Here is a 22,406-nt window from a genome sequence, read left to right as displayed (position 1 = left end):
GGCTGCTTGCTTTCCTGGGGTTTTCAGAGCAGAGGCTGAACGTGAAAGGCACAGAGCTTGTCATGAGAACCGAGACAGAGCCATGTTCCAGGCCTCATCCAGTTTGTGTTTTGGGGGCTTCAGCACCTTCCCTGTGAAGTGGGATCAGATCAGGATTAGCTCATGAGAATCACTAGGACATTTAAATGAGAACTTCAAGTACTGCAGGCCTCCGAGAGGCCTTCTCTAGTCAGTATCCTCAAGCCTGAGCTGGAGATTCATGCTCTTGTTCCTGAACAGACAACAGGTCTATTTGGGAGTTTCTCCAGCCTGGGCTTCAGGGTATTACTATAATCTGTTCTGTGGTATTAGAAAGACACCTGTCCCTGACCAGGTAGTGGTGGCACATGCCATTGATCCCAGCACTCAGGAGGCAGAGAGGCGACAAATTTCTGAGTTTGAGGCCAGCCTGGTCTATAGAGCGAGACAGGATAGCCAGGGCTACATGTAGAAACTCTATCTTGAAAAACCAGAAAAAAAGAACACCTGTCTCCATACCCTGGGCCTCCTACTATTATAGGAATTCACTGGGACCTGGATGGGGATCTGGGAATTGCCACTCCACCCTGTTCCCTGCTTCTATGAGATTGGCAAACTCTGTTTCAGAAGGCTGCTTGCTTATCTGGACCAGTGTGCCTCCCACACATGCTGTATGCTCTGTGTACCAGGCCCAAAGCCAAGCCTGGGCCATAGGAGTGGTCAGGCCCACGGGGGGAGGGGGGAGACAAGGATTGCTGGTAGAAGCAGTAACTCAGTGTCTGGCCCACCCCACCATACTCTCTGAGAAGGAATTTTTGTTAGACATAATTACGTGGATTAGTGATCAGGGGGGCCTCTTTGGCTGCCTTGTACCCTACCCTACTCCTGAGCTGTGTGCCTCCTCATAACTGTATACACTGTGACCTATCTGTCCACCCCCCACCTCCCTACCCGCTCCCCAATCAGGAACTCTTGCAACAAGGGACTCTCTGAGTGTTGGCCTCAAAGTGAGAGGTGCAGGGCCTCCCTGAGCAGGGAAGTTCCTGCAGGCTGGGTGGGTTGGGCAGCTACTGGCAGTGATGGTGGAGGATTCTGCCAGTTTCTTTGAAGTTGCCTGCTGCTCTCCTCACCTGCATTTAACTCTCCATTGAGCACCAGAGACAAGCAGGGCCCTGTCATCCTGGAAGCTGTGCTGCCTGGGCTGGCAGAGTTTCCACTCGGACAATAGTGGGTTCTTGTGCTGGGGCCTCTCATGAAGCTCTCTAGGGTTCTGTCACAGCCTCTCCCATGGCCATTATCACTCAGCATCAGGGACCCAGCCACTCCTAAGCCTGGTCTCATTGGCTTCAGCAGCAGGGCAAGTAAGGAGACAGGGAATTCTTTTCCTTCCTTCCTTCCTTCCTTCCTTCCTTCCTTCCTTCCTTCCTTCCTTCCTTCCTTTCTTTCTTTCTTTCTTTCTTTCTTTCTTTCTTTCTTTCTTTCTTTCAAGACAGGGTTTCTGCTTGTAGCCTTTGCTGTCCTAGAACTCACTCAGTAGACCAGGCTGGCCTTGAAGTCACAGAGGTCCACCTGTCTCTGCCTCCAAGTGCTGGGATTAAAGACATGCACCACTACACTACTGCCCGGCTTCACAGGGAGTTCTTTTCTGGTAGGAAGAATGGTTGCCAAGCTCTGAGCAACCATGTGGCCCTGCCCTAAACTGAAACAGTGCCCTTCTCTGTGACTGCTCCCATTGAAAGACACACATTGACATTACCTGGCAGGGAGATACTATGATCACAAAGGTGGTTTTCCCAGGGCAAGGCTCATCCACTGTACTTTGGATGTGCTGACCCCTGCGACTTCCCCAAATGCAGGGACTTCAGAATTTGTAGTAGTGGGGGACCATGTTCATACTCCCCCATTAAAAAAAAGAAGAAGAAAAAGATACACATTGAGGCCAACATTGGGGTCAGCCTGATGTCCCTAAGCTGCGTGCCAGAGGGTTCTGAGGTGCTGAATGCCAAGAGCTGGCACCTGTAAGAGGTCCCAGCAAAAGGTGAAATTTGTAACCATTAGGGGAGTGGGAAGAGTTGGCATCTGGAAAAGTTAGCCTGGAGGCCTGAGCTGGCAGATGTGAGGAGCACAGCCCTGGAGCACAGTGCCAGGCACTGAGCAGGAGGAGGCACAGCAGGGACAGCACTTTGGCCCTGTCTGCTCTTCCCTCCTGTTTGAATCCAGGAAGGGGAGCCAAGTTCAGTGACTGACATTGACCCTTTTCCCCCTCATGGCTAGGCAAACAGTTTGGGGGTCTGGGCCTGGCAGGCAGGTCCGAGGCCAACTGTGTGAGTCTGGCCATGGCGGAGCAAGGGACTTAGTCCCCGGCCTCCATTACCTTCTTTGTCAGAAATCTCTAGGAACACAGAAATGGCCTCCTGGGGTTGGGTTGGTTCAGATAGTTTCTACCAGACCATGCTGTGTGAGCTGGATGTACACTCTCTGTATAGGGCAAACATAAAAGGTCTAGCCTCATGGGGTATGTGATGGGGTTGGGGTACAAGAGTGATCCAATGGGAACTAGATCTATGTAGGGCCTGATGACCTCCATAGTTGGTGTCAGTCTGTCCAGAGCTCCCCACTGACCAGAGCTAGCAGTTCTAAGAGTTGGGCCTTGGCTTGAAGCTGGAGTTCCCACTACCTTGTGACCCACACCCACTCTGCCTCAGGACTTTATATCGTACTTCTGGCTGGCCACCCTTCCCTGTGAATTCCTGCCCAATCTTATTGCTTGTCTGTCCATTTCTACTAGTGGAGTGAGTGTGCAGCTCCGGGGAACCCCATTCCGGCTTCTGAGCCTAGCACATGCCAAGGCTGGGACTTCTGCAGAGAGGGACTGCTCCAGGGTGGAATCCAGGGCAGGAGCCATCTGAATAGCCTGCCTTCTGGACTTCTCTAGAGCTGAGCCCCTTCCCTTTCAGACCCAAGGCTATAGCTGCCTCAGGAAGTGGGGCCTGGCCTGAGGTGCATGCTCTAACTAGAGGGCCTGGCCCTGGTTTTGCCTGCTGTGGGGGTCTGCTTTTGGGTCCACTAGACAGAGCTCAGCCCTGAGTCTCCCAGCTCACTGCTCAGATTCAGGACAGTTCAATCTCTGACACCAACCTTCTCATTTTCTCAAAGATGTCACCAGGAGGGTGAAGTGCTGTGGTTGGTGGTGGCTGTGCCCACTCCAGAGACAGGAAGTTGCCTGAGGAGGAAGAGGGTTAAGAAAGGACATTCCCCCGCCCCCACCTCTCGGCCCTGGCTCAGACATCCCTTCCACAACCAGGGTTCTTTCTGCTGGGCAGCAAGGGGGCAGCCATTCTTGGGCTGGGGTCCAGAGAGATGGGAAGCTATCCACTCCAGGCCCAGGCCTCAGCCCACTGAAGACCCCCAAGAATGGTACACGAGGTACCCTGTGGAGTGGGAGCAGGAAAAGATGGCTGGTCAGAGGTGGAAGAAAGGAATGGTACTGGCCGACGTGGGTCCTGTGAGCACTGAGGTTGTGTTTTGTGATTTTTCTATGTGTGTATTTTTGTATGTATGTTTACAGGTGTCTATGTTTTTGTAGGGGGGAATTCATGTGTCCATATGTGTGCATGCATGTGGTGGCCCAAGGTTGATGTTGGGTGTTTTCCTCTATCCTTTTCTACCTTATTTTTTGAGACAGAGTCTCTCACTGAACCTGGAACTTTCCAATTTGACTAAATTGGCTGGTTAACAGGCCCCTGTAATCCTCCTGTCTCTGACCAGCCTCCAGGATGGAATTACAAATGTGCACCACCTCACCCAGTTTTTGATGTGGGTGACTGAAGATCTGAACTCACGCTCTCATGCTTGTGTGGAAAGTGCTTTACTGACTGAGCCCTGCCCTCAGTGCTTCCGTTTGTGTTTTTAAGGACATGACATACCTCTAGTCCTAGCACTTGGAAGATAGAAGCAGGGGGATGGCTACGAGCTTGAGACTCATCTGGCTTACATAGCAGGTTGTTTCTCTCAGAAGACTGGGAGGAAAAAAAAACCCACTTTGGGGTCTGGAGACCATCCCAATATCCCCACTCTACAGTAGTGTCCTCTGAGGAGATGGGTGAGGAGTCTGACTGTTAAGTGAAAGAGCAGACCCATGGAGGCCGATGGACCCGTGAAATGTCAAGTGACTCGGGAGAGGTAAAGCTCCACAGGGGGAGCCTTGGCTGGGGAGCAAACCTGATGAGAGCTGGGTCTAGTGGTTCAGGCTCTGCCCAGCCCAGCCCTCTCCCCACACAGCCCAGGCTGGGGTTCTCTTTGCTGACGATGGCAGCTGTCTCTCTTGGGAGGGAGAAGCCAGACTTGACATCCTGAGACTGTGTCTGCGGCACTGACAGAACTGTGCTGCAGCCCCTACAGACAGTCTGTAGCCGGGAAGAGAGGCTGACCCATAGCAGCATAGACCTGGGCTCTGCGGACCACCAGAAGCCACTTTACTTCTGGGAGCCTGGGGGTGGGGGTGACACAGCCAGGCATTGCCACATTAGGGGTGGGAACAGGGAGTCTGTGAAGGTGGGAGAGCACAGGACTCGGGGTTAACATGGATCTGAGACTATGGTGGTCAAGGACTCAGCCTGGACAAGTCTCCCTTCTGAAGGAGGGTTGGGCTTGGAGAACCAGACTCAGGGAACAATGGGAGCACAAATGCCATGAGAGGCCCTCCCCTCTTCAGAAGCCTCCTCACCTCCTGCTGCCCGAGGATCTTGAGGGCACTGTCCCCCAGCCTGAACATGAGGCATCTGAGCTGGGGTGGGAGGAGGTGTAAATGTGTGGGTAAGGATGGTCCAAGGAGGTGAAAGGCCTGTGTGAGAGGGGCTGGGATGTCAGAGTACTGGATAAAAGACCTTGAGCCCTGAGGCCAAGCCCAGTCACCTTTAACAGCTGCCTTGTGCTGTCACTGAGGCAGGCTGTCTCGAGGCAGGAGAGGGTGGGGTGTGGGAGGCCTGGCCTTGTAAGGAGACAGGGTAGGGCCGTTGGATGGGTAGAGAAAAGGAGATCCTCCTCCTCCCCCCTGACAGGCCTCTTCTGACTGTCAAAAACTAGACCAAACTGCTGAGAGGAAGCCAGGTCTGGGTCCCTTTCCCACCCACAAAGGCCCACGGCCAGACCCTTGTCCTCTCTAGGCCTCCAAACAATGGGGTAGTGTGAGGGTGCCTGGGAATGTCTAGGCCAGCTGGGCCCATGCTGAAGGGTGAGGACAGGAGCCAGCAATAGGCTGTGAGTCATGGTGTCCACCACCAGGCCTTTGAGGCCCTGGGTTCCCAGCTGAGGAGGAACAGGCAGTTCTCAGTTCCGCAAGCCAGGGTCTGGCCTGCACCTCCTTCCTGCTTTTGGTCCCTCTCTGCAGCTATTCCTGTGTGTCCTCTAGTCCCTTCCCTCTGTCCTGTCTATATCTCTCTCTGACTGTCCAATCGGAGACCTAGATCTGGCTACCGCAGCTCCCCACAGCCTCTTGCCCACTGAGACCCCAGTAGAGGGCCTGGACCATCACCCGTGCTACCTTTGATGTGTGGTTGACCCCACGAGGAACTCAGTGAGAGAGAGGATAAGGTGTTACCTTAAAAGGAGTCCTAAAAAGTCCTAAGGGGTAGCCTGCTGCAGAGGTGCACACTTATTGTCTCAACCGCTAGGGAGGATCGAGTTCAGAGCCATCTGGGCACCATAGCAATACTTTGCACCACAAAAAGGGGGTTTGGAGGTATCGCTGAGTATAGCACTCGCCTATCATGTGTGTGTATGAGGAACCACACTACCATAGTAAACAAACAGCAAAGACTTAGGAATAAAAAGTGATAAAATCCAAGAGACTAAGGAATAAAATAAACTCAGAGAATAAAAATTAAGCAACAGCACCAAACAATTTGGACCAGCTTAAAAATAGTAATGTTTGGGGGTGGGGAAGGGGAGAGATCCAATGGATTAAGACAGACCTGAAGGTAACATGTGGAGAGTGTGCAGAGGAAGGGCTAGTCTGCTGATGCCTGAATGGGCCCTGCCTGTGGCAGGGTGGACAGGGGCCAGAATAACCACAGGAACCCATAGGGTACAGAGAGGCTAAGAATGAGGGTCAGGCTTGGTGACCCTGGGTCCTGGAACTCATTAGGGCAAAGTCCTGGAAAGTGTCCAGGCAGAGCAGATCCAGGAAGCTTATTGATTTTGTGTTGGCTAAGGAGGCCAACATGATGTGAAAAATACCCAAGTGTTGAGTAATAGATGATGGAGCAGGCCAAGGCCACTAACAGCCACAGGGGTCAGGGCTGGTGTCTCTAGAGGCCTATCCTGGGAGACCGTAACAGATAGCTACCATGGGAGGTCTGGTATGGTGGCTCAGACCAGGACACTTCAGGTGCTCACTCAGTGTGCCAAGGCTGACCCTTGACCTCTGCCCAGGACTCTGGCATGAAGCAAAGGGGGTGGATCTCTGACTACCCCCAGATCTCTGACTACATCCCCCTACCCCCAGGATGAACTCCATGACCACACACAATATGCCCAGTGTATTCTGTCACTGTCCCTGTGCCCTGTGCTGGGAATTGGAGCTCAGCAGGGTGCCCTCACCCCAAGGACTCTGGCACTGGTCCTGGGCCAAGTGCCTGTGACGAAGTCTTTGTGAGCCGTTTGGTGTGGTCCTCAGAGGACCATTCTCAACAAGCCCACATCTCAGGAAGAGAAGTGCCTTGCATCAGCACAAAGGGACAAAGATGGGACTGGAGCATAGGTCTGCTTGGTGCCTAGACCCCCGTGCTTAGACCCTGTCTGCCTCAGCCGAGTACTATGCCCCAAGCATGGCACTTCTGTCTTGCATGTCCGAAGGTGTGTGCACCTTCTCTGGTCCTGACCCCAAGGCCTTTGCACAAGCTTTCCTCTCTCTGAGACACCGTCTGTGTAATCCTCTTGCTTTCATGTCTAACTCACATGAAAGATTGCTTCCTGACTGGCTAATGTGTCACTGTGTCTGGTGGAAAGGATGTCACAAGGATGTGAGTCAGAGGAGGCTACTTCCACGGATTATTAATAGGCAGCCCCAGATAGAGAATTGATGCCAGCTTGGATCCTGGGGTTCAAGGTGTGGGGTTTGCCCACAAACAGTGGTGCTCACAGTAACACTGAGTAGGAGAGATGGGGACTTGGTCTCTTCAGGATCACCTGTCTTTGCTTCACTGTGACTGTGGTGAAGTCTGCACCCTCTGTGCTGAGCCAGACAGCTCCTGGGACTTCTCAGTTCTTGAGGAGGAAACTGAGGCCTGGAGCTCTGCTTCTTTGCCAGAGTCTTCTGGTATGACCATCAGGTCCCTGGCCTCCTATCCAGAGCCCTGCCTTGTCTGCAGAGACTGGAACCCAGCACTGCTGTTCTCACAGTGGGTCGACTTTCTGCCTAGGTGGGCCTTGGGGCCACTCTGAACAAAGCTTAGCAAGAAATGTCATCTAGGGCCCTGGGAATGTGAGGCTTTCAGGCTACCTCAGTGTCTCCATGAAGAGGACAGAATATTAACTGTGGCACAGGTGACTGTGAGCTACCAAGTTAATAGCCTCAGCTCATAGAAAGATTCCTGGGCCTCCTCATTCCAGCTGTCGGCAGAATCCTCTCTGTATTCCTGCCCCCCATGCCTTGGCCTCATCTTGTGCTATGATGTAGGTGTCCCCAGGAGGGGCTGGTGGGTGGCAGCTCTGTCCTCTCAGCTGCTGGGTGTTGGAGAGGTAGAGCAGGCTAGACCTGGGAAGGCCCTACCTTTGGTTGAATTCTTTGTCCACCCAGTGGTCGCGTGACTCTGATCTCAGAGGAGACAGTGTTTCACTCTGGGCATGCTGACATGATGTCCACAGCTTTTGTCCCTAGCTCTATTCCTGTGACCTTCAGAGGATAAGCAGGAAGTTCAGGAGCAAGGTATGAGTGTGTGCTGTCCCAGCAGGGTACTGTCCTTGCTTTATCAACACAGACACTGTGAGGGAAAGCTCCCCCAGGGGAGAATTAATGCCTGCTCCATGATGCATGGCTTCAAGGACATCCTTCATGTAAACGGAGCCCCTTCCCCTCCTAGGATGAAGGAGGTGGGCACATGGGTCAAGATCAGTGGTTCTTAGCATTCCTAATGCTGCGATTCTTTAATACAATTCATGTTATGGAGACCCCCAACTATATAATTATTTTTGTTGCTACTTCATAACTGTGATTTTGCTACTGTTATAAGTTGCAATGTAAATGTCTGATATGCAACCCCTGGGAAAGGGTCATTTGACTCCCCCCCCAGGGGTCATGACCCACAGGTTGAGAACCACTTGTCTAGATGGTTTCATTTGGCAAGTGAGCACCATGAACTGAATGCAATGGGGTGTTGGGGTAACAGCTACTGGGACATAGACAAGGCCTATGAGAGAACTCTGATACCTACATCATACTGAACATACATCAGACACTGGACATACAGGGGATGGACTTAGAGAGGTTCGCTGTACCCAAGAGCTGATGCTGGGGGAGAATATAGGTAACAGCACTGAGGGGAGGAACACAAGGAAGCCAGACTCTGTGAGGAGCTAGAAGATGTCCTTCCGAAGGGACAGTGGTCAGGACATGTGGCCTTGGAAAGCTGAGAGGGTAGCATTCCTCTGTGTGGAGATAGAATGGAGTCTGGTGTGTTTGGATCCAATCCGACACTGTGAGGATGCGGGTTCAGCCAGGGGCAGTGGGAATGATGGAGCATCTACCAGACCTATGAGGATGTGATGGGAAAGTCTTGACTGATGCCGAGCATTTCCAAAGCGCTCCTCTGACACTTCCTTGACTTCCAGTGTGACTGATAAAGATGTTGTCAGTGGAAGCCTAGTATCCTGGAGTAAGCCTGTCCATCACCTCACTATATGGCCCATACGGGAGCTGTGGGACCTATCCCTCAGGAGAGGAAACTGAGACCCAGAGTGAGTTACAAGTCTTGGAGAAGGGGATGGAGCCAGCGCTGTCCCCAGTGAATCTGCTGTCTAATTACTGAGTCAGTCTGCTCACAGTGGTCACTTAGGTGAAGAAGTTTTTAGTAGGTGGGGTACTCAGAACTGAGTGCCAGTCTCAGGGGGCAGCTCCCAGGGTTTACTGCAGGGCCTGGGTCCTTGGAATGCCCAGGCTAGCTGCATTGGGTCGGGGAGTAGTGATGCAGGATGCAGATGTGGGTGAGGTACCAGGAACTCGGGGGTGGACTTGGCCTATACGTCAGCACTCTAGAAAGTTGCTTTTTTTTTTCTCTCTCTCTCAAGCAATTAAAAAGTGGAAACTTGTCAGTATTTGTGATGAACTGAAGTGTGAATCCTGAAACGCCTCTGCTGGCTTGTGGTTTGAGGCAGGAGAGCGGGCTGGCAGCAGGCATCACGCCAGCCTGCATTTCCTGGAGACTTTGCCAGTTTCATTCTCCCCAGCCCCACCCACCCCTCACCATATCAGGCCGGGTCGTCTTCATCATGGAACTGTTCCCCAGGCGTCCTCCTTGAAGCCAGTGTGCTGCCCCCTCCTGGCCAGAGCAGACTCTGCACTAAGTTTGGGGGTCTCCAAGAGCCCTGGATCACATTATTCTCAGCTTGCACAGGAGACATGCCACCACCCAGCTCAGGCACCTTACTAGGAACAATAATCCTGGGCCTGGGAAAGGAAGACCCTGGTCAAACATCCCAGGACATAAGGACATAGTGAGCCCCCTTTGATGCTCGGCTATGTGGTAGCAGCCTAGCACCCTGGCTCAGTCTTACAGCTGGTCTCATGCAGTCAAGGTCCACGGCATCAGTGAGCTTTGGCTACAGCCAAAATGGACATCAAATCTATGAAAGACTCTTGTGTCCGTCAGTTTAGCTCTGAGTCACACATTCTGGGCTCAGGGGTGTGCTAGTTATAGCTACACTAGATATGTGGCCTTGTGTATGGCCTAAACCCATTTTCTAGCTGTTCATCACCCATCTCTTGGGTCCCTAGGGATATAGTGGGACCCAGGTCCATGAGGAGTGATGGAGTCACATTTGGTGAGAGTGGTGGGGAGGGCTGAGCTGCTGCTGTGATTCCAGAGAAAAGGCAAGGTCCGAGGTAGTTCTAGCCTTGAAGGAGATGGCTTTCAGTTTCAAAATGTAGGTGTTGGAATGGCTAGCCCTGGGGCAGGAAATGGTGGTCTCACCACATCCCCTGGCCAGGTAGCTGGCTTAGCCATTGCTCAGTAGTTGAAACACTTGATTGAGCCAAAGAGCAAGTCTGGGAGAGAGAGAGACCAAGAGTTTTGGTGGATTCGGGCCAGGTATGGTCCCACTCACGAGAGCCGTGAGAGGTTTCTGGAGGGATGTGGAATCCAGGGAAGCAAGCCTAGGGTTGCCTCTTTGAGATACATGCCACATTGCAGAGCTAGCCTCTCCCTGACAGGGCGTATCAGGAAGTGGGTCAGACCAAAGTGAAGGCAGCTGGGCACCATCAAGAACTTGGGCGAGGCTCCATTCAGACTCACTTCCTGGGGCAACACTAATGGAGTCCCATACCCCAGAGAGCTGAAAACAACAGGGGCTATCCCCTCACAGTTCTGGCAGTCACAGGTCCAAAGCCAAGGTGGAAGCCCGGCTGCATTTCTTCACAAGGCTGGGAGAGGGAGCCTTCCTTGTTTGCTGCCATTACGGTGTTGGGAGGGCTCACGTCAGTCTCTTGTGTTTACATGGTCTCCTGTGTCATCCTTTTTTAAAAAGGTCTCACTGTGTAACCCAGGCTGGCCTCAAAGTCATAAAGACCCACCTGTCTCTGCCTCCCAAATGCTAGGATTAGAGGTGTGAGCCATCAACCGGCTCCATTGTCATCTTAAGGGAGGTTTGCCATTGGCCACTCCAGGATGGGAACCTTAAATGACATGTAAAACCCTCTTCCAACCTAGGCTATGTTTACAGGTTACAGAAATATGGATGTATCCTTTGGAGAGCTGTCATTTAGACTGTTATACCACATGACCCAGAGGAATACCTTGCCCTCTCGGCCACCTACTCGAATACCCAGGACAGATTTCCCAGGAATCCCGGAAGTCCTTCCTCATTGTACAGTGGGCAAAATGGGGCTTGGAAAGGGGAGAGAGCTCCAGGTCATGAAGGGTTGGGTGGGTGGGGCTTAGGCTGGCAGGGGAGTGGACACAAGCCCTATAGGAGGGGCTGATATGAAGCATCTTATTTTGAGAGGTCATGGTTGCCCATTGGAGGTGTTCCCGACCTTGCCTGGGCTCAGCATGCATCCCAAGCCTGGAAGATTCTCCTCCTTGCCCTTGGTACACTCAATGCCTGAGCTGTGCACACAGTCGGTCAGCAGAAACCAGACTGGACACAAGGGTCCTGGGTGCTAGGAGTGGGTTCTAATCCAATACCACTGATCCCTGGCTGTGGGTCAAGTTTGTGCCACCCTGTCTGAATCTCAGGAGAGACTGATGTCGCAGGGTCAGCCTCTTACGGGGCTTGAGGTGCCAGGTTAGGGCCAGCACTTGTGGCCCTTTAGATTGTTCCACTGTGTCTTAGTTAAGGTTTTTATTGCTGTGAAAAGACACCATGACCATGGCAACTCTTATAAAGAAAACAATTAATTGGGGTGGCTCGCTTACAGTTTCAGAGGTTCAATCCATTATCGTCATGACAGGGAGCATGGTGGCAAGCAGGCAGACGTGGTGCTGGAGAAGTGGCTGGGAGTCTCACATCTTTCAGGCAACAGGAAGTTGACTGACAGTCACACTGAGGGAAGCTTGAGCAAAAGAGAGCTCTAAAGCACTCCCCCACAGTGACCCACTCCCTCCAACAAGGCCACACCTCCTCCTGACACCACTCCCTTTGGGGGCCATTTTCTTTCAAACCACCACACGCTGTGTGAGGGCTTGCCTCACTCCTGAGCAGGCCGAGGCATGCCAGGGTACTGAGTGAAGATTCTTCATCATTTTTATTCTGGTTAACCCTGGGCCCCTGCTTAGCTTTACTGGATAGCTCTTATCTTCTCTGGTAAGTGTCTTGAGTCTGGCTTCGTGTGTGGGGGATCCCCAAGTTTGGGAACTTAAGGCACCAGTCCAGAGTAGGAGGATAGAGTAGAAGTCAAGGCTGCCTAACTCTGGCAATGGCAGCCTCACCCCAGATGCATGCGTCTTCCTGCTTGGGTTATGGTGTGGGATTACCTCCACGGTACAGCACGAGGTGAAGGTTATGGAGTGATCCTCATGGGGGGTTCTTAAATGTCTTCTGTTTTTGAGATCATGACTGTTGTTTACTATCTGGGGAGATGAGAAGGTACTTGGAGAAACTGAGGCCTAGATCCAAGGGGCCTGCTGAGGTCACATAGCTCAGGACTTCTAGGAGCTGGAATTAGGGGAGGGTTCAAAAGTGGTCTGCCTCTTATGGAGACTCCTTGTTTGGGCTCTGACTCCCCTATAGGCTTACAGGGTGGGGTTTGGGGCTGGAGACCTGGCTGGGGGTCAGGGTGAGTGTGAACAACCACCCACTTCTACCTCCACTGCATTTAGAAGTGTGGGGACAAGAACGGGGCACAGGCTTGCTACACACCTCTCTACTTTAGGTTGTATCCATCCTCCCCTCTATCTCGTAAGGGGGAGCATATCTTTTGTGAGCTGGCTGGTTCCTGGTCTGTCTCTTGTTGGGATTCAAGAATCTCTACCCTCCTCTCCCTCGGCCCTGGCTACCTTGTTGTTGCGGAGTCTCTGAGCTGCCCCGTGAAGTTCATCCTGAGGCCCTTCTTCTGTGACCCCCTCAGTCTGCCTCTGTTCTAGCAAACTTATTCCTCCTTCAGACCTAGGGCTGTCCTCCAGGAAACTTCCCTGGGCCTGGCATGTGCTCTGGAGCCCACAGCTCCTGGACACCTTCGTGCCTTCTGGGAACTGCCTCACTGGTTTGTACTCAGTGCTGGATGCTCCAGGGGCTCCTCACCTGCTCCTTTAGCCCAGCCTTGCTGGAGAGGGGAAGGGCAGTGAGAGGAGACCTGTATTCCCAGATCCCATTCACTCCCTGCCTCAGCTTTCTGAAGCAGGCAAGGACTGCCTTTGAATACCTCAGAGGATAGAACTTGGTGTAGACTTAGGGAGGCTGGGTAGCTGTGTCTACCCTAAGGATGCCCAAACAGCCAAGCTGAAGCTTTTTGCTGTCTTGGAGACAGCCAGTGCTCTTTAGCCAACTGACCCCTTGGTGGCCTGGAGATCTTGGCAGCAGAGCTGGGGCTGCAGGCATAGAGAAGACAGGCACTCCTTCACCAGAGAGCTGCCCTTTATGAGTGCTTGACATGCAGGCCTTTGCCTGTGAATGGTTAGCTACTTGCATAATCAATCATGGGATTGATGTTCAGGGTCATTTCAACACAGGCAGAGATGAAAGCTGGATAGGAGGGTGCCCCCATGAAACCTCTTGGGTGCAGTAAAGACTCTAACACTCCTGGGAACCTTGTGGTATGTGGACTCAGTCCTGCCGTGAGGTTGGCCCTCAGTACCAGAAAGCCCCCTTTTCCATCCACCTCTTCCTATCCTGGGGTTGGGGCTCAGTGATGAGAAACAGAGGTACCCAGGGGCTTGGGTTGGAACTCCTGGTGGGGGTTGGGAAGGTTAGGGCAGGTAAAGAAGCTGGGCTTGTGGGAGCAGAGATGCCTGGGAGGGGCTTATTCTAAGTGAGACACTGGAACAATAGAAGTGTGCTTGTCCGCTGAGGCTGTTAAGTGCTTTCCAGAAAGCCAGACAGAGGTTAGTTGAGTTGAGGTGGAGAGGTGACTCAGGAGTGTCCTTGTCGGAAGGAGTTTGACATCTGGTCCATACGCTCTGTCCTAGTCCCTCAGTTCCTTGATGTCAAAGGGTGCAGAAACATCCATCTTGAAAGTCATAGGTACCAGGTACAAGGCACAGCTCTGAATATGGACCTTCCAAGGAGAAGCCTGTTGGTGAGAGAGTGAGCTCCCAGGTGTCAGCACTGGCTTCCTCAGGCCACACCCCCAGGCTGTGAGGGGCTTCACAGTCTGATAGCATGAGGTGGCCATGGGACTACCAGCAGGAAGCTCCCTTTGTAGGAACACAGAACTGAGTAAGCTCTACAGTGGTGAGTGGGAGCCAGAACCCAGCAGGCTGATGGAGAAGTGCCCTGAACCCCAGGTGGATTTTAGGACCTTGCTTTGTGGAAGTCATGAAATGCCTTCTCCTTGGGACTGCCCAGTAACAGGAAGTCCCTGACAGGGAGGAAGCCCTTTTGGCCCCAGCTCCCCACCCCCATGCAGCAGACTGAGCTGCTCTGCAGCTGGGCAGTGCTGAAGCAGCCAGGATCCTCGGGGTTCACATGCTTGGAAGATGCAGGTTGGAGTCCCTCCCCAAAGCCCCTGGGCTGAATAGCCTTTCTGGACTCAAGGACCCCTGTCCCCAGCAGGTCACAGGAAGGAGTAGAGCCATGTGTTGGGTCAACGCCATGAGGTGAGTTGAACAGTTGGGTTTGGGGTCCTGGAGGTGGCACTGGCCTAGCTACTACAAGACTTGGGTGGGTGGGGGAGACCATAGCCCTTATCATGGTTGGGGTAGGGACTAATGGTACTTGGTTCTGTGAGAAGCAATAGTCTCTGAGGAGATTGGCCTCTGTCAATTTAGCCCTTAGATCTGAATGGTCCAAACGGAGCCCAGAGAGGGAACTGGCCATTAGAACCCAATTCAGACTCTGTGTCACCCAACAGCAGCTGTGGGGAGGTGGAAGCCACCCTGCCAGAGTGGAAGTCCAGGCCTATGAGCCCTTCCCAATGTAAGCCCTGTCTGAGGCGGCCTTGGTGTTAGGTTCTGTGTTCTGTGTCTACAGTGTGTGTGTGTGTGTGTGTGTATGTGTGTGTGTGTGTGTGTGTGTGTGTGTGTGTGTGTGTGTTTACACACTTGAGGGGACAGGGGACAGTTTGTGTATGAAGTTCTGGATGCCTGTATGGGAGTGCTGTGCTCAAGGACCTGACGTAAAGTGGATAATCCCAAGGCCTCAGAAGACGGATGACAGCTGTTCTTCTGACACTGACAGCGCCGCAGCCCCTGTGGCTGCCCCCTGAGTTAACTGGTCCAGCTGGTCACTAGGCCTTTCGAGAACTTTGGTTTTGATTCTCTTAGAGAGAAAGATTCCAGGAAGAGGAAGGAAGAAAGAGAAAGGGAAACTAAAAGGGGAGAACTTATGAGCCGGTGTGAGCTGGGGCAGCCAAAGGGTGTGTGTCAAGCTGGGGCAGTGGGCTGGGTGGGGAGGAGTGTAGTGAGTGCTCCTGACTTACCAGACAAATACAGTACATGCGGCTTTGGATGAGTTATTGGCTTCTTCAACCCTTGATATCTTCATTGGCGATGTGGGGATGACTCTGGTTGGAATATCGGGGTGTTGGGGTGATGACGTGGGGTGGTCCCCGGAGAGTCTGGCCCATGGGGAGTACCCAGTGTAAGTCCTGAGCCCTTCTTTTTTTGTTTGTTTGTTCGCTTGTTTTTTTTTTCGAGAGGGTTTTTCTTTTGGTGCCTGTCCTGGATCTCGTTCTGTAGACCAGGCTGGCCTCAAACTCACAGAGATCCACCTGGCTCTGCCTCCCGAGTGCTGGGATTAAAGGTGTGCACCACTGCTGCCCAGCTAAAAATGATGTGTTTCTTAAAAAGCATAAACTCATGTGTTCACACTCACACATACTTACCTATGTGCTTACTCACATGTGTATGCTAATAGACACATTTGTACTATACACATATGCAAATCACCTATTTATTCACACTCATATATATAGAAGCAACACACAGAAAGACACATTCACAGTCTAAGACCCTTCATTCATGGTCCCTAGAGGCTAACGCAGCCCTCTACTGGACAGCGCATCAGCCTTCACAGGGCACATATGAACTCAGTGCTTTATTTTACACTTTGCAGACTAGGACACTGAGGCTCAGAAGGGCTCAGGACAACCAAAACTACACAGAGAAACCCTGTCTTGAAAAACAAATCATTTTAAATTATGTGTACCTGTGTGTCTGTGTGGTGATATGTGCACATGAGTGGAGCTGCCCACAGAGACTAGAAAAGGACACCAGACCCCCTGGATCTTGAGTTACAGGCAATTGTGAGCGTCTGATGTGGGTGCTGGGAACCAAACTCAGGTCCTCTGCAGGGACAGCACCCACTTTTAATTGCTGAAGCACCTCTATAGCCTCAAGAGGATGTGCTTGAGCACATGCATAAGCGTGTGCACGTGTGACTGTGTCTGGATGTGTGGGTCAGTCCCTATGAGAACAAAAGTGTCTTAGTTACTTTGAATTGCTGCAACAAAATGCCATGGTCAAGGCGGCTTATGAAAGAATGCATTGTAATTGGGAGCTCACAGTTCCAGAAGGTTAGAGTCCAAGACCATCACAGCAGGAGCATGGCAGCAGCAGGCAGGCAGGCATGGCCCCGGAGCAGTAGCTGAGAGCTCACATTGGATCTACAAGCACAAGGCAGAGAGAGCTAATTGGGAATGGGGTGTTTGAGACCTCAAAGTCCACACCCAGTAGCCAGGCAGTGGTGGCGCACGCCTTTAATACCAGTACTTGGGAGGTGGATCTCTGTGAGTCCGAGGCCAGCCTGATCTACAGAGCAAGATCCAGGACAAGCACCAAAAACTACACAGAGAAACCCTGTCTTGAAAAAACAAAAAACAAGACAAACAAACAAACAAAGTCCACACCCAGTGACACACCTCCTAATCCTTCCCAAACAGTTTCACCAACTGGGGACCAAGTGTTCAAATAAATGAACCTTTGGAGGCCATTTTCATTCAGACCTCCACAATGACTATGTGTGCATGTGTATGTGTGACATGAGGGGTATTTATGAGATCATGTGTTCCTATGTATACCTGAATAAGAACATATGTGCGCACAAGTGGTACCTGGTCTCCTTTCCCTTGGGTTGGGAGCCCCCAGTCCTGCCTTGCCCTGCAGCTTCTCAAGGAGCAGTCCGGTTTGGTCACAGTTAACAGTAAGTCCTTGATGTTGTGGTCACCGGAGGAACTGGTTCCTTCACACAGACGTATCTGCAGGTGTCGGGGGCTGTAGAGCCCAGACCTTCACAGGCCACATCCTGAATTCATGTATAAGCTCATACATGCATGTGTATATGCACACGTTCCAATGTGCACACATGTCCATCGTGTGAGGACAATGCCTGTGATGCTAACCAGGTGTGCACTGCCAGAGCTGATGTGTGGATCCTTGTAGGTGACGACCCTTCACCTCTGCAGGTTCACAGAGCCCCAGGGCAGGTACAGCCTTACACAGAACTTACGTCTAGTGGAACTTGTTCAGGCTGCCTTTGTGGCACCGAGTGGTTTTTTGTTTTGTTTGTTTGGGTTTTTTTTTGTTTTGTTTTTGAGACAAGGTTTCTCTGTGTAACAGCTCTGGCTGTCCTGGAACTTGTTGTGTAAATCAGGCTGGTCCTGAACTCACAGAGATCCACCTGCCTCTACCTCTCAAGTGCTGGGGTTAAAAAGGCATGTGATACCATTGCCTGGAATGAGTGGTTTTTATTTGTTTGCTCTGTCCATATCCTCCCGCAGCCTCTTGTAGCATGAATTCTAATTGGTCTTAATAATAAAAACCCAGAGTCAGATATCTGGATGAAAGCTGAAAGATCAGAGAAGCAGAGCAGCCAGCCACTAGACAGACTTCTTACCTCTACGAATTCTCGGATTGAAAGGGACCTGAGCTCCTGTCTCCTCCCGCCTCATATTCCTCTCTCTGCCCAGCCATATCACTTCTTGTCTTCACTTCCCTAGTGCTGGGATCAAAGATGTATGCCACCACTGCCTGGCTCTGTTTCACTTTTAGACTGGACCAATCTTGTGTAGCCCAGGGTGGCCTTGAACTCACAGAGATCCGTCTGCCTCTGCCTGGCCTCTGTGGTTATCTAGTAGCTAGCTCTGCCCTCTGAACTTCAGGCAAGCTTTATTTGTTAAAGCATAAACAAAATATCACCACAGCCTCTGGCAGCAGAAGCGCCTGAATCAAGTTCAGCTATGAGAGAAGGTGAGTTTTGTGTGCAGGAGTAGAGAGGCTTGACCTGGAGAATGTGTGACAGGTGTCCAGCCTTCCTGGTGTGCATACAAGCACATTTACAAGCTCAAATGCATGTCTACATGTGTACACACAATAATCACACACCTTCTACAAGGTCTCAGGCACTCTAGCCACAACCACTGATACTGATCCACACATATCCAAAGTCCTGGTGCAAGCGGAGGGCTGCGGCTACAAGCTAAAGGGCCCATGAAGTACAGTGAGTCTTGCAAGTGAGTCCTGACCCTTCCGCCTCAGCCTCCCACTCAGGGAGGGGATTTGCTGCTAGGCTACCAGAGGAGTCTGAGGAGTGGACTGTTCCATGGCTCCTCTGCCTATGGGGACTCATCAGAAGATAAGGGCTGAGTGAGATTTACACTTATGTCTCTGTTCTCTTTCTCAAAGCTCCCATCCACAGTGGCTCAGCCTACTGAGGCTGTTGTTCCTACACAGAAGAGGACCACGCTCTCCCGTCCCATGAACTGTTAGTTCACCAGCATGAATTGAATTTACCTATCAGGTCCCTGGGGACAAGGTGGTGCTATGGATACTGTGGTGGCTAGCCCGGAAGTCAGTTAGTGGCCAACCAAGAGCCTTCATCCACCCACAGACGCTTCTTGGTTTGCCTTCAGCTTTCCCAGGCACAGGTGGAGTATAGTCTGCAAGCTGGGCTAACATCTTCCAAGAACTCTGTCACAGCATGATACCCTCAAGTGCCACATCCTCTTTCTGCACGCAGCCTGGTCTGGCATTGGGCTGCTGAGCAGGAGTCACCCCGGTTTACCCACCTGGTGTCAGGCAGGGCTTGTCCTCTGGAGAGGGGTTGTGATGTAGGATCTGTCTCTGAAGTGAGGACATTCCTAGGAGAGTTGAAGGTGGAATGTAACTTGGCTTTTCCACAAGGTTAGTCAATGGGCACCTACGAGTTTTCCATCTACCCACAGTAGGGTGGTAGCCAGACCTCTTCCTGCTGGCCACTGAGATGAAAGAAGATGGAGCTGAAACTGCCCTACTCCTGTGCCCGACCCCACCCAAGCATGGAGCCAGGAGGAGGCAGGCTGTAGCTCACAGCAGCTCCAGAGGGATCCGAGTGGGAAGTGGGTCTGTTCCAGCTTCCTTCAGCAATCCTCAGTCTAACTACTCACCAGGAGCCACAATCTTTTACTTGGGGCACCCTGGGGTACTCTGGACCTGAACGCTAAGTATGGGGGATAATGACAAGGTACTATGTCAGTGTCAGGTAGAAGGAAGGCTGGGGACATGGGACCTTCACCAGTCGTGGGTAACTGCTTGGAAGAGGGAACACTGAAACTCGTTTGTTCTTGGACTTGTTTGTTGAGAGTACATGTAACAAAATGCAGTGGAGTTTTATATATTCATCTCACATCCTTCCACCTTGCAAAACTCACTTATTAGTCCTGATAATTTCTCAGTTCCTTGGAATTTATGCTACATAAAGTCATCTAATCATTACTTTGTTTTTCTTTTTTTTTTTTCTTATCTGGACACTAGATTAGTTTGTATTTTATTTTATGTGTGTGGGTATTTTGCCTTTATGTATCACCTGGGCACCGCATGTGTGTGTGCAATGTTTGTGGAGGCCAGAAGAAGGTGTCAGATTTCCTGGAACTGGAGCTATAGACAGCTGTGAGCTGCCAGGTGGGTGCTGAGAATTCAACCTGGGTCCCCTGGAAAAGCAGCCAGGCTCTTAAGCACTGAGCCATCTCTCCAGCCCATTAATTTTTTATTATTATATAGTTACCTTGACCACATCCTTTTTTAAAGATTTATTTATTATGTATAAAATGTTCTATCTGCATGCCAGAAGAGGGCACCAGATCTCATTATAGATGGTCATAAACCACCATGTGGTTGCTGGGAATTGAACTCACAACCTCTGGAAGAGCAGCCAGTGCTCTTAACCTCTGACCTTAACCTCTTAACCTTTTGACCACACTTTTAGTACAATGTTGAAAAGCAATGGGACCAGACATCCTTGCCTTCTTCCTGTTCTTAGAGGGAAAATGTTCGTTCAGCCTTTCACTTCTGACAGTATTAGCTGTAGGTTTTTCTTAGATGCCCTTTGTCAGGATTAGAAAGTTCCCTTCTGGCACGCCTTTACTCCCAGCATTCAGGAGGCAGAGGCAGGCGGATCTCTGTGAGGCCAGCCTGGTCTACAGAAAGAGTTCCAGGACAGCCAGGGCTACACAGAGAAACCCTGTCTCAAAAAAACAAAAACAACAAAACGAAGTTCCCTTCTGTTCCTAGTTTATTGAATATTGTTCTTATGAAGATTTAGATTTCAGCAAATGCTTTTTCTGTATCTGTTGAGATGATCATGGGATTTTGTTCCTTATCAGTATGGTGTGCTGAATTAATTGCCTTCAACTATTAAAGCAACCCTGAATTGCTGAGATAGATCAATCCGTCTTGTTCATGTTGTAGAAGCTTTTTACTTGGTGTTGGATTCAGTTTGCTAGCATCTTTGTTGAGAGTGTTTATCCCTATATCCAGAAGGGGATTTTGGACTGGGGATGTCACTCAGTTGGTAGACTGTCTACCTAGCATGATGAAGCCCTGAGCTCAATCCTCAGCACTGAACAAGCCAGGATGGTGATCCTAGCATGGAGTAGAGTCAGGGAGATCAGAGAGTTTGTATATGGTTAGTATTCTTGGAATCTAATACTGAAAGGCTGAGTTAGTTTAGTTGCAACAGCAGGTGGTTAAAACAGCTTGGACTAAGGTGAATTCTTCCGGGCTTGGGTTACTGGAGTCTGTGCAGAGACAGACATGGAAGGCAGAGGGCAGAGCAAAGCCACAGAAAGGTTGAGGCAGGGGCAGGACTGCATTAGGAAGCGTTTAAGTGTTGCTAGGTGTGATAGTGTACAGCAGTAATACCAGTACTTGGGAGGCTGAGGCAGGAGGATCCCAAGGTAGAGAGGATAGCCTGGGCTACAGAGTGAGACTCTCTCTCAACCCTATACCCCCCAAACAGGCAGAATTGTGTTTAGAATAAAGAAGTGATGGGAATGGCGTGTTGGCTGGAAGGTAATGAGGGGAAATTGGTGGAGGCAGAAGAGAGGCTTGCGAAGGGGAGAGATGTGGCCTGCTGAGAGGCAGTGGAGGAGGGGAGCCGCAGGGTGGCTGAGGAGGCGGCTTAGTGTTCTGGGTGAGATGACAGATGCATCCAGTGCACCGGCAGCCAGACGCTTTGAGTGAGAAAACTGCAGGGACTTCAAGGCTGCATGCAGTGGGAAGTGGTCTGGAGAGCTTGCCTGACACAGAGGCTTGGAAACCAGGGAGAAGTGCCTGGTGTGGGCAACTGGGTGGGCATGAAGCCTGAGGAGTATATCAGAGCGTCCACTGAAGGGCAAGTGTGCTGCCCTCTGTCACAGGTGGCCCGTCCTGGGGTGCAGCCCGTATTATGGTGGGAGATGGAGAAGAAAGGATGCCTAGGCGGTCAACAAGGGCTTTATCAGCCTTAGGCAGCCAGGGACACTCTTCTGGGACTGGTACCTAGTGTAACCCAAGTAGTTGAGAGCTGCCAAGGACTGGACCCCTGACTCCTTGGGGGAATTCTGTCCGGAGGGAGATCCATGGGGTGATATTGGCAAGGTGACATGATTGGGATTCTAGCAGAGGAAGTAAGGTACCATTTTACAGAAACTCATATCCAAGGGGTGAGCTGGATGGAGATCCACAGGTGGGAACTTCGGGATCCTCTGGGTTGGGGATGTGAGCCGGACTTCCTCATTTGCGTCGGTGGCTTCCTCGTTCGCCTAGATGGCTCTTGATTCTGGACTGTATAGGCACAAGTTTCCAGTACTTGTAGCCCACCACCCTCAGGGCAGTGGGTGGAGAAACTGACGTGCGGAGGGGCGGGTCCGCTTCCTCACCTGGCCCCTAGCCCTTACCCCGCCGCCCACGAGGGGAGGAGCCAGCGGCCGCCCCGGCCTTGGGGCTCTACGAGCATGGCGGGCCCGGGGTCGCGGCCACGGAGCTGGGGCTGGCGGGAGACTGGCTCTGGGCACGAGGCTGCGGCCGGTGGGCCCGGCCCGGGACTATGTCGCTGCGCACAAGGGAGGCGGGCGCTGGCCGGCCCCCGGAAGCCGGCTGTGCCCGCCGCGTGGACATCGTGAGTACTGATCCCGGAGCTCGGGATCTGGGACCCCAGCCTTGGGTTTGAGCACCCGCACTCACCTCAGACCCCCAGTCCACAGACCTGAGGCCCCAGCCTCTGCACCACGACCCGGGACCGCAAGTCCCTGGGGCCTCAGGAGCTGCTCCAGCTTCCACCCAGAA

The 22,406-nt window shown here is 51.8% G+C and overlaps 1 protein-coding gene and 1 pseudogene across 5 annotated transcripts in view; both read left to right on the top strand.

The window, feature by feature from the left end:
- Positions 1 to 22,406, top strand: part of Sh3bp2 (SH3 domain binding protein 2) — a 39,659-nt gene that overhangs the window by 3,339 nt on the left and 13,914 nt on the right. Inside the window, exon 1 of one of the 5 annotated variants that reach the window (XM_052736182.1) lies at positions 3,331 to 3,535. The exons of 1 other annotated variant lie outside the window; for it this stretch is intronic. Coding sequence is in view for 3 of the 4 variants with exons in the window: in XM_052736179.1 (XP_052592139.1) it covers positions 22,076 to 22,239 (164 nt within the window). In the remaining variant the exon portion in view is untranslated. Of the gene's footprint in view, positions 1 to 3,330; positions 3,536 to 14,330; positions 14,487 to 21,908; positions 22,240 to 22,406 lie in introns of those variants that run through there. 3 more of the 5 variants (XM_052736178.1, XM_052736179.1, XM_052736177.1) reach the window with 3 other exon arrangements.
- Positions 1,768 to 1,921, top strand: LOC128109211 (uncharacterized; annotated as a pseudogene).

Source organism: Peromyscus californicus, unplaced genomic scaffold, assembly GCF_007827085.1.
Source record: "Peromyscus californicus insignis strain IS unplaced genomic scaffold, ASM782708v3 Scaffold_13__1_contigs__length_99412109, whole genome shotgun sequence".
Taxonomy (NCBI): Eukaryota; Metazoa; Chordata; class Mammalia; order Rodentia; family Cricetidae; genus Peromyscus; species Peromyscus californicus.
Note: the sequence above shows the minus strand (reverse complement) of the source record. Positions and strands in the feature narration are given on the sequence as shown.